Genomic DNA, 16,614 nt, shown 5'->3' with positions numbered 1-16,614 from the left:
CACACAGACCAATGGTCTCCAAGGAAGCCCTCACAAGCCCAGGGGAGAAAGGCGTTTTAACGGAACCAAAGGCTTCACTTCCGCCCACCTCGAGGAGGCTGCAGGTGTATCTACCTGAGCCATCAGGTGTCGGCTTCCTCCCGAGCCCGCCCCACCGTGCCCCAAGTTTGAGGCCGAACCTGGGATGCAAGCCCTGGCCTAGGGGAACCCCTGCCTTCAGAGTCCTGCCTCAACCCCAGAGTACCAGGAGGAACAAGGTGAACCTTCCGCTTCGCACTGCGAACTAGGAACTCGGACAGAGACGCGCACTTCTTGGAAGTTCTGATAGGTGGGCGTGGCTATGGCCCACGCGCGACTCTCACGGGCGGAGACCGGAACGCTGAAGTCTAGAGAAAGTGCAGCATCGGCCGGAATTCGCGCCGCCCAGAGCCGATCCCAGCCCTCCCCGCCGTCCGGCAAACAGAGCAGCCTTCGTCTAGGGCATTACGGCGCAAGCGCCAAGCTGCGTAGGGCTACGGCAGGAAGCTCCGCCCACTACGCGAGGGCGGTACCGCGGAGTCTCGCGAGGACTGCTTCCGGAGTCCCTACGGAAGTTGAGGAGCGCGGTTCCGTTCCGCGGCAACTGACGGGGCGTTTCGGTTGCCGGCGTCTCGCCGCAGGTAAGGGGATGGAGCGAGTGGACGGTTGACGCTTGGGGACTCTGGGGGATATGTCCTGTCCCGCGGGAGCCGGGTGTTGGCCCTTTCTCTCCCCTCTGTCCCTGGCCGGCTGAGCTCATCAACAGCCCGGCCGGCCATACCACACCGAGATTCAATCTGCAAACGTCCGCCTGCTTAGGCGCTTTGCTTCTTGTAATAACTTTCATTGGGTTGAGTTATTCAGCCCACGCTGGGTTTCTTAACTGCGGCACTATTGCCGTTTGGAGTCGGAAAATGCTCCATTGTGGTGCTGTCCTGCGCACTGTAAGATGCTGAGCAGCATCCTTGGTTTCCACCCAATCGATGCCAGTAGCACCTCCCTCCCAGTTCTGATAACCTCCTGACATTGCCACCTGTCCCTGGGAGGCAAAGTCGCCCCTGGTTAAAAACCAGTGAGCTACACTTGGTGCGTGCTGTGAAGAAGATAGGTGAGCTGGGTCCCCAAGGTGCTTAAATCTAATTAGAAAAGTCTCTCGAGAAGCAATGCTGAAAACGTAGCCAGAGAATTGGCTAAGAACTAAGATGCATTGTGAAAAGTGTTACTTGCTTAATTGTGTCCGACTTTTTGCCATCCCATAGACTGTAGCCTACCAGGCTCCTGTGTCCATGGAATTCTCCAGGCAAGAATACTGGAGTGGGTTGCCACTCCCATCTCCAAGGGATCTTCCCAACCCAGGAATCGAACCGGGGTCTCCTACACTGCAGGTGGATTCTTTACCATCTGAGCCAGAGATGCATTGTAGACTGAGTAAAGATTTTAGAAAAAGTGGTTGGGGATATACATGAGTGGGCACATCTCTGAAAACTGTGACTTCATCAGGGCATTGTTAGGTAGTGCTTGGATGGTGGACAAAAAGCAAAGGAGGAAGGGTGAAAATTCTGAAAGGAATAAAAAAAATCAGGACCCTTTCAAGAACAGTGAGGTATCTGGCCTGACTCCAGAGCCCCATGCTGTGGGTATAAGGTATCTAAGGCCTACCTATGAGGATGAAATTGGGCCAGTGTTAGCTTTGTGAGCAGCACTGAAGAGTACAGTGAATTTTCACCCCTAGCCATGAAAGGCTTAAACGATTTAATAAGCATCAAGAGTGACAGGACTTAAATAGGAGGTAGAGACCATGTAGGTTGGGTTGGGAAATACTTGGAGAAGGAAGGATTTGGGTAGACTTTGAAAGATGGGTAAGGTAAACATACAGAATTAGAGTATTCCAGGCATGAAGAGAGAAATAAGTCTGGACTGGAAACAATCAGCTGGAGAGGGAAAAAATAAGTATACCAATCCATTGTAGCTGAGGTAGAACAACATGGGACTAGGTTTTGGATACTGGTACTTAGTTAGATGAGAAGCACTAAGGCTTTTGAGCAGAATAGTGAGATGATGAAGAATGTTCTAAGATGTTAGTATGGAGTCATTTCACAAGGCAACCTGATAGTTCTTGGTCACTAAGTTCTCAATTATATTCACCCAAATGTCTTTCCAGGTAACTTCAAAGGAGCAGCCCTTGGCTTGGCCTCTGGAACAGTTTGGAATAAATCTGTCTAGTTCAGATTTAGCTAATGCTTGGCACTCGCATAGGCACTGCCCTTTCCCAAACCCATAGCAGATGTGGTAACTGATCACAGCAGTCTTTCCCCCGACCACCCTTAGTCTCAGAATCGTTCTCAGCACTAGTTCCTGGCCCTCACTACCAGCTGATTAGAACAAGCTCATGGGGAAAAACCAATTGGCGTCCCTAGTCAAATCCCTTCCCATGGACAGCATCATATTTATAAAGACTGCACCTATTCCACTGCCTCCCCCCACCCCCAACAAAAGGTCTTACCCTGCCTCCATTTTAAACATCCTCAGCTCCTTCAGTAGCTTTTATCTTGTTCCCAGGGCGTTCCTTAGCCTAAATGCTTCCCTCCTCCCAACGCACAAAGTTCAGAGTTAATGAATTTTAAAACTGTGATTCCCAGAACTGAGTATCTTCCCCAGAGATGGTGTTATTAGTCATAAGGACATTGTCTTTTCTTAATGCAGTCTGGAATTGCATTAGCTTTTCTGGCCAGTGTATTGGATTGCTGCCTCTGACTATGCTGGCAGTAAATGAGAAGTGGTCCCTGCAGACGAGCTACTCTTACACTAGGCTTCCCTCATCCCCTTGTTGTGCTGTTGATTTTTTCAGCCCAAGTATAGGACTTTATTTCGAATTCTTTAAATTCTGTCCTGATCGTGTCACGTATTTCTCCTAGCCATGGAGGTCTTTTGAATCCTAACTTTAGCCTTCTAATAAATTAGGTGCCCTTAGCATGTTATCTTTGAGTGTGAGAAGTTGGCTTCATCTCAGTTACTGATGCAAACCCCTTGAGCTGCACTAGGTTAAGGTCAACCTCCAAGGCTCCCGAGAGACCCCATGCTGTCCAGTGACATGGAGCATGTGAATGTTCCAGTCAGTCCCCTACTGTCCCTCCTTCAGCAGAGAACGTGCACATCCTGGATCCCCAGCACTGCTCTTGCTCTGGGGGTACCAGAGGCTCTCACCCAGGCTCCTGGTCTCCCATGAGTTCTTAGGTGGAGAACCACATGAGTTCAGAAGGTGACTCACCATCTCCCTAGTTCCCTTCCACAACAGGGAGTGTAGGTCTGTAATGACTTGTTCTTCTAGAACAAGTGAGTAGTAACCCACTCTTTCTAAGGATTACACGTTAAAGGACTTACTTTATCACAGAAGTTCCCAGCATAGGGTCTGACTGAAGACAGGCATTTCATACCTGTTTCTGTTAGTGTTTTAATCTCTTCAGTAGTACTCAGACTTCAAGATAAAGTGAAAGTGAAGTCTCTCAGTCGTGTCCGACTCTTTGCGACCCCATGGACTGTAGCCTACTAGGCTTCTCTGTCCATGGGATTTTCCAGGCAAGAGTACTGGAGTGGGTTGCCATTGCCTTCTCCAGGGGATCTTCCTGATCCAGCGATCGAACTCGGGTCTCCTGCATTGCAGACAGATGCTTTACTGTCTGAGCCACCAGCAGGGCCAACAAGATAAGCATTTTTGTTTTCCGAAAGTTGGCATAACAGTTACTAACCTCTGAAAGCCTGGCTCTTTCTATTCCTGTGATTTCTCAAATGTTCCTGGTCAGTAGTCACACCATCAGAGTTGTTAACTAAACTGTTTCTTTAACAGGCCTGTCTTGGGGTTCATAGCCTGCCTAACCTAATGTCTTCCATACTTGCTGTGTGAAAACCATTCTTTGAGAAAACTCAAATTCGGCATACCTGTGTCCCGTGTTGTTTATACACCAGGGGCCTCAAATGATTGACCATTCTCCCTTGCTTTTTCCTGATAGTAGCCTGCACGTTTCTTGTTTTTAACATATAGCACACATTTCAGCTCGTGTGGGGCTTTTGCCCTTCTGACTCAAGCCTCCTGGCTTTCTGGTCCTACTTTATGACCATTACTAGCTAGTGCTCTACTTCTCATATCTTGTACATGGTCTCTTCAAGAAGTCCAGAGCTCCTTGTTGATTTCTTCAGTTCTCTGTCTCTCAAAAGCAGTTCAAGACATTTTAACCACCACAGACAGCTGTTCTCGGCACAGACAGGAATCCTGGCTCCCCTCTGTTCAGCCAACAAGTCCTGCCTTTGTAAAGGAGGGTTTCTTCATCCTATTTTAACAACTGTGGCAACTTCTAACAAATGTGCTGTTCATTACATGACACAGGCTTCATCAGTCAAGGCCCTGGAGGGCCTCGTCACTAGAACTTTCAGAAGGTTCTCGTCCTTGTTGAGGCTAGTTAATCCCGCCTCCCCCACCTCCTTCCTGCCTTCCCTTTCTTATATTCTGGCATTATGCCCTCCCCCTGGAGGAGGAGATCGCAACCCATTCCAGTGTTCCTGCCTGGAAAATCCCATGGACAGAGAAGCCTGGCAGGCTACAGTCCATGGGGTCACGAAGAGTAGGACATGACTGAGCATACAACGCCATGCCCTCCCCCTGCTCCCTGCAGGTCTGTCCCGCGAGCACTGAGCAGTTTTCCTGTTAGGGGTATGAGACACTAGCTGGAAAACCCAGCCACTGTTCGCTCCACTCTCGTCCCTGTACTGCTACCTTGATGCACCATTGGCCCCCCATTTCCACAGGACTCTGAAACCTGTGACCCATGGAAAATAAGCTAACTTTGTCCCCAGTCTCTTCTACCTCCCTTTTTCTTAAGCCTGCAGGTTTTTTCAGTTTTGACGTGTTGTTGGTTTCCTACTGCAGCCATAAAGCATTACCACAAATTTACTGCCTTAAAACGACACAGACTTATCATCTTACCCTTTTGTAGGGCAGAAGACCAACGCGGGTCTCACTGGGCGTAAATCCCTTCTGGAAGCTCTCTGGAAAAATCTGTTTTGTCGTCCTTTCCAGCTTCTAGGGGCCACCCACATTCCTTGGTTCATGGCTGTTTCCTCCATCTTGAAAACCAGCAAGGTTTCATCTCCTTGGTGATCCACCCACTGCCATGCTTCCCTCCCCAACAACCCTCGACTCTTCCCTGGGGTTCCACCCTCTTCCACTTTTTAAAGACTCTGGTGATGACACTGGATCCACCTGAGTAGCCAGGATCCTTGTCCTACCTGAAGATCAGCTGATGGGAGGCCTTAGTTGCATCTACAGCCTTAATGCCCTTTGGCACCTAGATTAATTTTCAGTTCCCCAAGCCTAGGATGTGGGTATCTTGGTGGGGGCCCGGGGAGCTATTCTGGCTGCCACCACACATGCAGAATTGACCTGTTCATTTTCATCCCTCTTCCTTCCCTTTCTGATTTCCTTTATAGCTTCATCACCTTGATATTCTGCTTGACCCCCTCAGCCAGACGTTTGGCAATATCCTGAACTCTTCCTGCAGTTCCCCAGTTTCACCCACTGCCAAGCTCTGTGTAACACCTCCACACCTCGAGACCTTGGAGACACTCAAAGGGCCCCTATTTCAGGTGACAGAAAGACTGCGTAAATGGAGATCATCTCTCTCCTCGCAGAAAGTTCCATCCATCAGACAGCACAGAATTCTAGAGCAAGTCTCAGCTCTGCTCACCACTGAGGCCAAGGAGGCCCCACATATTAAATAGTTGTAGACGTTGCCTTCCTAAGACAGGGTGGTTATGTGCTCTTGCCTCTTCCTTTTCTTCCACTACACCTCTCAGCTTCTCTGCATCCTTTCTTCAATCCTGTGTGAAATCATGTGACTAGCAGCTCACGTTCTGTGTAGCTGACGGCTTTGTGATCGCCCCTTTCTTTCTTGCAGTTTCTTGTTTATCCTCATGCTCTTCTTAGGATTGTTTTTCTCACCCACATGGGTCTCCACATGGGGCCAAGTGGGTTCGGGGGCTGGAGAAGGGTAATCTTCCTTTTACATATAGTGTCTCCTGCTGTTGCTTAACATGTGTGCAGAGGGAGAAGTATCTTCCTTTAGTATTTTTTCCCTGCTGCTGCTGCTGCTTAAATGTTTGTGCTGAAGAAAGCAAGCCCTTCCCTTGACAAACTCCACCTATGAAACCTTTTCCAGAAGGAATGATGTCATTGTTTGCTCTGGAAATTTCAGGCTTCCACCCCCTCACTTGAGCTTGAGGATTCATTGCCACTTCTCCTAGTTGTGCAGAGCTTTGGTATCATCCCTGCCTTTGTCTTCAGATTTCATAGCATGGAAGTCCCGGTGCGGCTCGATGAGCCCTGGGTTCTGACACACCTTACTGTCGGTGCCTGGTTAAGTGGGTTCCCGCCCGACATCTCCGTGTGCCTGTGCTTGTGTCACTAGAGCTAGACATGAACCTAGCTTTGTCTGATTCAGACCCCATGCTAAAATTACACACATGAGTCCATCGCCTGTCTGTCCATCCATCCGTCCAGATTGTGATTGTGCTAAAAGTCACAGAATCATTGATTTCTCCCCCAGCACCCCTACTCTCTTTATGCCCTTAGCAAACCTATGAACCCTTGTTCCAACAGCTCTTTATGCCTCAGAATGTCTTCCTTTTGGATTATGATTGCTTCCGTCTTTTCTAGAGTACAGCACCGTTTCTTCCTCTTTTGAAAGACTCCTATCACGGTCTCCTCTCTGTGCAGTTGCACTCACAGCACAGAGCCGTCCGGTGGGGAGCAGACAGGTACCTCCCGGTGTGTAGATGACTGTGTAGCAGTGCTGTAAGTGCTCTGCAGCGGTACACACAATGTTTCCTACTCAGCACCGGGTGTCAGCACCCAGGCTGACTGGTCCAGCCCAAGGTGAAGCCCGCTTACCGTAAATGGTCCACACTTTCTGATCAGGAGAATGTTGTTTTTATGATTTCATGTTAGAGGTCTTCGAATCTCCCTATGAAAATACAGTAGTGGAGTCTCCAGAACATATCATAAATAAATAAACTGTATCAGTCACAAGCTGTTTATCTATAGGAATGGAATGATGTTATTGTTTGCTCTGTGAAAATTGCAGGCTTCCACCCTCTTCCCCTCACTTGAGCTTGAGGATTATTGCCACTTCTAGTTTTGCAGCACTTTGGTATCATCTTGGCGTGGTATCTGTCACTTGGTATCTATCAATCTTGGCATGGAAAGCATGCCACTTTAGGGGCCACTTCCTCTACAGTTTAGGTTTAAGTTAAAAATGGAGTTCTTCACTTCCTGGTTTTTGGTACTGAGTACTAAAAATACACATTATTTTCATTTAATTAGGAGCTATATTGAAGACGATGTCTGGAAGCTTCTACTTTGTCATCGTTGGTCACCATGATAATCCAGTTTTTGAAATGGAGTTTTTACCAGCTGGAAAAGCAGAATCCAAAGTGCGTATGAAACCTTAAAAAAGCCCGTAGCACTTGTGGTGCTGTAATGATACTGGTGTGATATGACTGTGGAATTGGAAGGGATCTGGACAAATGAGGTCACTGCGAACCCAGCACAACCACAGGTGGCTTGCTCTGCAGTCCCGCAGGTTGAGAGGAACCCGCCGGGAGTGCCCTCTGCACTGTGTCTTCGTGCTCTAGTTCAGCAGCACTTGGCACAGGCTCAGAGGATGCCCTGCGTCTCCTCTCCCTGGTTGTCAGTCCCTAGACTCCCGTCAAAGGCGGTGATCATACTGGGTCTGCAGGGGCAGGCGCTCCAGCCCTGAAATGCCAAGAAAGCCCCTTCTGTGCCCTCACATCACCTTTTTCAGCAGGACAGACAAGCTAGAGGGTTGAGAGAGACCTCGACTCCCATGTCCTCCTCACGCCCCCAGGATGGTGGCTGTTGTCATCAACTTCCCACAGCATCCACTGGCCATGTGGGGCCCTCATGCTCTCCTCCCTGGCGACGGCACCCAACTTTCTTGTTAAGAGTGGTTCCAAAAAAACCAGCTTGCTTCAAGAACGTGGTGCCACTCAAGAGTAAACAGACCTGTAGGGTCTTGGGATGAGGAGAGCTGGTCCCTCCATCTCGCTGTACAAAGCCATATTCCAAGTATATTGCTGACCACTGTGCTATGTTTCTCCCAGCCTCCAAAAGTAGACTTTAACGTCCTTTAAGACAGGAACTGATGTTTGAAATTAGTCATGATGTCCAATGTAGGACGCTTTTCAACTGTTCAGACCTTGCCACTGAAATAGGATGGAAATCTAAGGTATTGTCTGAGCAGGTGGTGTTGCTCCATCATTTGCCCACATTCCCGGGAGCACACTGCTGTTTGAAACCTGGATGGGAGGCATCGCTGCAGCAGTACTTGCTTTGTGTGGTATGCGACTACTAAGATACAGTTTTTCTCTCATTTCACTGGCCTTGTGGTAGGCAAAGCGGTGCATATAAAAACTGTTGCATTACTTGATCTTAGGTCTTTCTCCTCCTACCACTCACCTTTGTAAACCACTCCTACAGTTTTCTTCTGATTTATCTAGTTTGCTCATCAGTGCAAAGGGAAAGACTGCCATGAGCCAGACACAAAACACATCCATTTCTCTGAGAAATAAATTAGTCTTGTCCACATGCTGAAGTATAAACGCGCTTTACTTGCGTGAGGGATTCCAGGGCACCTGACCACCTTCCTCCAGCCCAGGCACAGCCTCCTCAGCCAGGAAGTGCCATTCGTTTCCCAAGGCTGCAGTCATAGTACCAAACACTGGTTGCCCGAGGAGAGCAGAACCGGACTGTCTCACGGTTGGCGAGCCCAGAAGTCTGAGATGAAGCCGTCAGCAGGGCCAGCCCTGTCCGAAGGTACTAGGGAAGGCCTGTTCCGGGCCTTGCTCCCAGCTGCTGGCAGTTTGCGCCTTGTGGCAGAACTGCAGTCTCCCGTGGCTTTCTCCCTGCATGCGAGTCTGTCTCCAGATTTCCCCTTTATAAATACGTCAGCCACTGGATTAGGGACCCACTCGCTGCTAGCATGACCTCATGGTAAATGATGACATCTGCAACGACCCTCTTTTCAAACACAGCCACATTCTGAGGGGTAGGACTGCAGCACAGGAATTGGGGGAACCTAAAACAGAGGGGTTCTTTGAAAAATGCACTTTTGACAGTAAGCATCTCATGTGCGTGAGGCTACATTCCAGATTGTGAATTTTCTCTCCACAATCAAGGGGCACCGCCTTCTTCAGTTAGGCCTTTTAGGCCCATGAGAAGGACGTCTCCAGCTTTGACAGGATCACCTTGCGTTGTCACTACAGGTGACTGCACACAGCTGGCGCCGAGCCAGGCTGGCAGCCCTGGGATCTTCCTGCACCTCAGGGCAGCCAGTGCCAGGCTGTCTGCCCTGCGCACCAAGCTCCGGCCCTGCCCCGACCTGAGGCTGGTGCCTACAGCTTTCCTCGCCACCTCCCTGGCCTACCTTGTGTTTTCCTGTCTTCCTCCTCAAAAGATGTGTACTTCTTGAAAGCAGGATCTGAGCAGAGGAGAGGGGAAGGGGAGAAAAATTGAAAGCAGGATCTACTCTTTTTTTTTTTTAAAGGAAGTATCCTCTTTTTTTTCCCCCATGCTTAAATGCTCATGCAATCTGATAACTTCCTCCTTGGCAAATTTTAAAAAATCTTTATAGTTTCTTGAACACATTTCATAAGTAATTGGCTGTTTCTATTTGAGTTTTAGATACCAGATTAGAAAATAGTGTGAAAACACTGAAGACCTTTTATAGCAGAAAGCTTCCCCCCACCCCCCCATGAGCAAGCTGTGTCTAGAATTCCCTGTATGGAAGTGTTAATCTGGTGTCACTCACTGTCACCTAGGATGATCACCGCCATCTGAACCAGTTCATAGCTCACGCTGCCCTCGACCTCGTAGATGAGAACATGTGGCTCTCGAACAACATGTACTTGAAGACAGTGGACAAATTCAATGAATGGTTTGTCTCGGCATTCGTCACTGCGGGTCATATCCTTACCTGTTTAGAGCTCCAATGAAGGGTTGGGGTGACAAACCAGACCAGCCTGAGATGTGGATGCCAGGTTCTGAGTCTGTGGACTGCAAAGTGTTAGGTAAAAAATGACCATTGGTGGTGCTTTTTTTTTTTGAGGGGGGAACATCTTTTGTTTAACAGATAATTTTAAAGTCCAATCTCATAAAATTAAGGTTTATCTGAACCATATCAAGGGTGATTTTATTTTGTAGTTACTTTCTAACTTAAAAAGATTATGTTCTCTTCAAGATAAAACTAACCTAACTCTGAACCCAGTTTATGTGTTTATCTTTTCTATCACACAATACACTGCATGTGACTCGAAGAATATTGTATCAACTGATCAACTTTTCAGCTTTCATTTCTAAATATTATACCTTAATTATTTCACATATGAGATTTATTATGCTGCATGATGTCAGGCAAGAAGATGGAATCAAGAACTTCTTTACTGATGTCTATGATTTATACATAAAGGTATGGTATGTTCTGTACCTTGTAAAATCTGATTATAAACGACATGCCAACTTTGGCAGGACACTGGCCTGTAGAGGGAGCCCCCTTAGATGCACAGTTCTCCTCCCTGCCTAGCTTTCCCCCAGCAGGACTGTTCCTCGCAGCCCCCTCATCAGGCAGGTCTCTTATCAGCAGCTTAACACGCATGTAGGACAACTCATAGTCATTTTTAGATCAGTTTCATTCTTTCCCTTTTGATGCACATAGTTCATTTTATGAGGGAACCCTAACTAGAGACACAGAAGTAGTCTATATAAGGGAAGTTGCTTCATGATTTTATTCCAGACTGTTTCCCATCTACTTATTAACAAGTAAGTTATAGTGCAATCAATGTAGATCATAAACCAGTAGGAAGTGATTCATGTACTATCAAAGTCACTCAAGGAGAAAGGGGTCACTTGCATTTCTCGATAATTAGGAAAACTGAAATAATAATAAGATGTGAGTGGTTAAACTGCAGTGCTAACAGTATATTCTTAATAATTTAAATTTCTTTATTTGCACAAGATATTTTGCATATCAGCATAGTTAACAATCAATATTCCTAGTCAGAAGTAGCAGAGAATATTTAGTCCTCTTATAAAGATGGACAACACCAATTGATTAAGGTATAAAAGTTGGTAACTCCTTTCCTCACTCGTGATTCCATCCAGTACTAATTTTCCCTCACATATATTATGGTTTACTCATCATATTATCTGAGAAACGGATCACTTGCCTTGTGTTAAAGCAGAGTATTAAAAATCTGATTGTTAAAAATTACCAAACTTTTAAAAGTAGTGTGGTGTAACTTTTTCCTTCAATCAGAGCATATGGCAGATTTTTAGTGCATTTTATATAGCCAGAGGCCTTCCACATGAATGAACATCTTCATAGTTGAACATGAGTGTAATTGTATTTCACACACAGGGTGGATCCCAGGAGTTGGTTTTGCTCACACAGGTAGTGCTTAGATATGTGCTGCCATGGGTTTTGCCACAGGTACTACCCTAAAACACCAAGACAGAAATTTCCTTAGTGGGACAATAACATTTAATAATGGAACATCTTCACTGAAACTTAAAAATGTGGTCTTTAGACTTCTGAATGTCTTTGATGACTTAATTTAAAACTTTAAAATATTTTCCTTTTAGAGACCTATGATTTGTCAGCCTTTTTTACTTTGACAAGCTCACCTGAGTACTTTCTTCTCTCCTAGTTTGCAATGAATCCATTTTATGAACCCAATTCTCCTATTCGATCCAGCGCATTTGACAGAAAAGTTCAGTTTCTTGGGAAGAAACACCTTTTAAGCTGAATGCAAAAAAATTCAGAAGTACACAATGTCACTACAATGGGGTATACTCAGGAATGTGTACATTGTAAGTAACGATTAAATAGCATGGTAAAGTTTTACTTGTAGTTTGTTTATCTAAACCTAATGAAATTGCTTCTATATTTAAAAATAGCATATTCAGTTTCTTACAGCTAAGAACAGATTGATATTTGCTTGTGAACACTGTTATTTATAAAGAGCTCTTTATTCGTAATCTTGAAATATCTTTATTTTTAAAAATTGAGAATAAGCTTTTGACTTTCCTCATTCAGATAGTTGATCTTGATGAAGCACTCCAGAACCAAATATCATTGTCAAGATTTGGTAGACAGATTTAAAACTAAAAGCTTCTGCAGTAGGGAATGAAGTTGATAGCACATACATGGGCTCATCTATAGATCCAGAGATGTTATGAAAACACATAGGCAGTATACATAGCTTTGCCCAAGAAGCCAGAGCAGACCATGTTGCAGTGCCAAGTGCCACAGGCCTGCCCTTATCAGAGCCTAGAAACAGTGATCCTGCTGCAATTCGAGACTCCTCAGCCCAGGTTTGTATAGTGGGAGGCCAGGACCACTGTGACAGGTTCTGTTCTTGTTTCCTTTCCCTCAGACAATAAACTAAGGATTAAGTGAACCTGTTGATAGCTGTGCTAGTAGAAAGTCTTAAGGCAGTTTTAGAATTCTAAACAAAGAAAAGCTTGTATCACATTAGCACTTGTACTCGAGGCTTTTCAGGCTGTATACCTGTATACCCAAGTGGGCGGGGGTGGTCTTTTTTTTTTACTGTAACAATGTGGGATCTTAATTGTAAACCAGTAAATGTCCATTGAAAAGCAAGTAAATGTTCATTGAAAACCAGGTATTTTCTGTGCTGTGAGCACTTGAAGAATATTGTTCCATTCTGAATGACCTGAGCAAGGAATTCTCAGTTTGGTCTTGTATCTTTGTGTGAAGCTGCTACCACAGTTTACCCTATTTATTTGATTTCCTAAATAAAGATGTTTGTCCAAGATTATGGAAGCTTAGTATCAATTTTTTTTTTAGCTGCGCTGTACAGCTTGTGATATCTTAGTTCCCTGACCAGGGATCGAACCCGGGCCCTCAACAGTCAAAAGCACCATTCAACACCAGGGAATTCCCAATGTTGATTTTTTAGGTGCTGCTCTCCCCACCACCTCGACCATTTTAGTCCTATCTCCCCTAATGAAAGTCTGCAAACATACATTGTAACTCATTTTACAGAATTCAGATCTCCTCAAACTGGGTGCCAGAGCTTTGGGAGCAGAAAAAGATAACTCAGAAATCCAGGAGTAACTCAGCCATGTTCACTGGAGAGACCCACACATGTACTTATCGTATATAGTTTGCTCTACCCTCCAGGAGCATATAAGGCAGAGGGAGGCAAAGCCCCAGTCAGGAGCTGAGCCGCGTTGTGTTTCAACAGGAAGTTGTCGGGTGGAGATGGTTTCCGTCCCCGCCCACCCACAGGACAGCAGTGCCCCGCAAAGAGCCTTGCCACCAGGCTCTTGACAGTGAGATGGGAATGAGAACACAGGCCCTGTGGGCACAGATCCCTGTGGCTAAGGCTTTCACATATGCCTGCCTCTGTCAGAGCGTGAAGGCAGATCCAGTGCTGGGCATAGGAGTGGGCAGGATCTCAGAGATGGGCTGTGCTGGGAAAGCCTGCTGAAGTAGGACAGCTGAAAGGATGGAACCAGGACTCATGTAAGGGGAAGATCAGGGACTGATCATTAGGAAAACAAAGCAAAAAAAAAAAAAAGGCAAAAGAGCTTGCAAAAAAGAGCTAAGTGATGTCACTTAAAGTTCCAGAACACAAGACAAATTGGGGACATCAGTAGCACCCTGGGCATCAGGCCCACCGAGCATACTCAAGTCAGCATTAAGCCTGTCATCTACACTAGCACTCCCAGTGATCCAAATAAAATGCACAAGCCTGGTTCACTCCTCTTTCACTACCTAGGATGCTTCAGTGGTGCCCACATTCTCCACGTAAGCAGGGACCGTGGGTCTCTCCTCCGCCCTGCTACACCCACATCTATTCCCTCTATGGTCAGGACAACACTTCCTGGTTGACAGTCCGCAGTGGTAATTTCTCAGAATCCATGGGCTACACCGAGCCTTCTTCCTACCTACTGCTTCCCTGCCCCACCACCCCAAGCCGCCAGCACTGTCAAAGCTCACACAGGGTTTCACAGAAACATGAAACGCCAGGTTTTAACATGTGGACCACCTTCGATACTTTAACTTCAACTGGGGAGGTTTTCCCCAAGAGGAAAGGAGGAGACAAAAACAGTTAAGTATTCACTAACAAATATGCACTTTGCCATCTTCCATGCAGCACACTGTAACCGCTACGTCAACTGTCAAATGTACATTTGTCCATCCTCCCAAGTTCAGCAGTTTGCCTTTTCCTTAACCCTGCCCTGTCTCAAAGGCTTTACATCCAAAGACAGCACAAAGCCCCCATCAGACCTGTAACCCTGGGGTCCCTGGTCCAGACAGGGACAGCGTGCCCCAGTTCTCCCCTCCTGCCTGCCCCCTTGGGGCTCTGCAGCTGCTTGCACCCTTCCTGCCACTGCAGTCGCCTGCTTTGCTCCTCAACTCTTTCTCCATTTCTCATCTTTGTGCAACACCAATCCGAGTGCCTTTTACTTTCTTAAAAGAATCAGACTTTCAGCTACCTTTTGCTGCAGCATGAAGAACTCTTCCATCAGTGAGTTGTTGCTGTGACGGCCGAAGCTCTTCAGTCAGGTCTTGTTCCTCCCCTTCTTGTCCCATTTCAGTTACTGGCTTTGCTCAGTGAGCCTCTGTTCACCAGGTCTTTTAAGTCACACTGTGAAGCTAGATTACTCCCCCTTCCATCAGCCTGTCTTTACACACACAAAAATATGGTCCTTTGATCAAAACTTGTTGCTGCCCAGCTCTAGACCTCTGAAATGCCAGCTAATCTTTAACTGGAAAAAGGTTACTGAAGAGATGCTTCAAAGTTTGGGAAAATGACTAAGCTATTAGTTAAATCTATACAAGTATCAAAATCATATATTTTATAAACACCTACACACACGTTGTGTGTAAGGGGCTGAATTGTTTCCCAAAATTCATATTCAACAAGCCTAGCCCCCAGTCCCTCAGAATGTGACTATATTTGGAGACAGGGCCTTTTAAAAGGTAATTCGAGTTAAAATAAGCTCCTTATATGTAAAATAAACAAGGTCCTACTGTATAATACAGGGAAATCCAATCTCACTAGTATTATTCCAAGAGAAGGAAATCTGGACACAGAGAGATGGGGTTAGGGAGGTAGGCAAAGAGTTGTATGCAGAGGAAAGGTCCTCTACAAGCCATGATGAGAGGACTCAGGAAAAACTAAACCTGTCAACACCTTGATCGTGGACTTCTAGCCTCCAGAACTGTAAGAAAAGAAATCCCCATTGTTTAAACCACCCAGTCCACATGTTATGGCAGCCCTGGCAAACTAACACAACATGCTTTCCTTATGTACTAAAAATCTACATGGATATCCAAGAGACTGATACATGGCTGCCTGCACAAGCAGGAAATGGAGACATTGGTTCCTTATGCCTTCTACTTTTCAACCATGTGACTCTATCATCTATTCAAATGATAAACAACCAAAAATTTACTCCTAATATCCATTGGTGACCAAGGTGTAGGAAACGTTAATATCCTACTGCTAGCTAGCTAGCAGTCAAGAACAGCTTGACTGTGAGACATCCATGCAGCAAATAAATGAGGTTGGTCTACTATAATGGAAATACATCCAGACAGATTAAGCAAAAAGGGCATGTCACGAAACAATGGGCACGCTCGGTTTAAAATAACAAAGCAAGTCCCCTAGAGAAAAAAATAAAGGCAATATATAACATACACTAACTTGTTAACAGTAGATGCCTATTTTTTGAGTGGAGGACTAGTTTGGAGAAGCGAAATTGATTATAAACAATAAAAACTAAAGCTCTGTCTTCTCCAACCTGAGAACATGAAGAGATTTAATCTCCCCAAATTTAAAATGTGAAAATGTTTTGTTTATGGCCAAACTGTCTGTTGTGTTAGGAAGTTAAAGACTTTCAAAATCTTAGCTTACTGCAATGATATTCTTTGTCAGTGGCTCCCAAGCTATGAGGCCAGGGAGAGAAGTATCTCAGTCAGCCTGTTCCAAAACATAGTCCCCTGCCACAGGACCACCACCAACCCGCCCCCCTCCCCGCCGCCAAAAGCATGTCCCTTGATCACGCACTGCTCTACAGCCCAGGGTGCTGTCCTCACTCACATGCAGTCCAGGCATCGGTGTGCCTCTGCAGCGCAGGATCAGCATGAAGGGCGCAACACCCACAAAAGACCGTAATTTCCTCTATCAATAAGTCTGGTCATTGAGGCAGAATTGACAAAAGATCTCCTTGCAACCAAATCACCACACAGTTCAGTGACACTGGATAAATACATGCCCAGATAAAGAGGTCTTCGCTTACCCTCACACAAAGTACCAGCCAGAAGTAGGATTTCCTCCAAACGTGATAAAAGCTGGCTTCTATGTTGAAGGGGGTATGGCTCACGCGTGGCACACAAATGACAAGTGATTACTAGTGAGATCAATTCTGATAATGCAGAGTGAAAAAATGAACATAAAGAGAAAGAAGTAGTAATCAAATCACCACAGTGCAAA

The 16,614-nt window shown here is 46.0% G+C and overlaps 2 protein-coding genes across 5 annotated transcripts in view; one reads left to right on the top strand and one right to left on the bottom strand.

The window, feature by feature from the left end:
- The window catches only part of OFD1 (OFD1 centriole and centriolar satellite protein), a 63,125-nt gene extending 59,582 nt beyond the window's left edge, over positions 1-3,543 (bottom strand). The window contains exon 1 of one of the 4 annotated variants that reach the window (XM_043459235.1): positions 3,453-3,543. The gene's annotated coding sequence lies outside the window, so the exon portion shown is untranslated. Of the gene's footprint in view, positions 1-244; positions 649-3,452 lie in introns of those variants that run through there. The other 3 variants (XM_043459237.1, XM_043459234.1, XM_043459233.1) reach the window with 3 other exon arrangements.
- On the top strand, positions 551-12,924 carry TRAPPC2 (trafficking protein particle complex subunit 2). The gene is made up of 5 exons (XM_043459244.1): positions 551-659; positions 7,391-7,500; positions 9,907-10,051; positions 10,468-10,553; positions 11,791-12,924. Exons 2-5 carry the CDS (start codon positions 7,408-7,410, stop codon positions 11,887-11,889), a joined length of 423 nt encoding a protein of 140 aa, XP_043315179.1. The 5' UTR covers positions 551-659; positions 7,391-7,407; the 3' UTR covers positions 11,890-12,924.
- The last annotated feature ends 3,690 nt before the right edge of the window (positions 12,925-16,614 follow it).

The sequence above is a fragment of the Cervus canadensis genome, chromosome X (assembly GCF_019320065.1).
Source record: "Cervus canadensis isolate Bull #8, Minnesota chromosome X, ASM1932006v1, whole genome shotgun sequence".
In the NCBI taxonomy this organism is placed as follows: Eukaryota; Metazoa; Chordata; class Mammalia; order Artiodactyla; family Cervidae; genus Cervus; species Cervus canadensis.
This window is presented reverse-complemented; position numbering and strand designations above follow the sequence as displayed.

Coding starts and splice junctions, on each gene's coding strand:
- TRAPPC2 (XM_043459244.1), top strand. CDS start 7,408: ATGTCTGGAAGCTTCTACTTTGTCATCGTTGGTCACCATGATAATCCA. Junction 7,501..9,906: donor CTGGAAAAGCAGAATCCAAA/GTGCGTATGAAA, acceptor ACTGTCACCTAG/GATGATCACCGCCATCTGAA. Junction 10,052..10,467: donor GGCATTCGTCACTGCGGGTC/ATATCCTTACCT, acceptor TAATTATTTCAC/ATATGAGATTTATTATGCTG.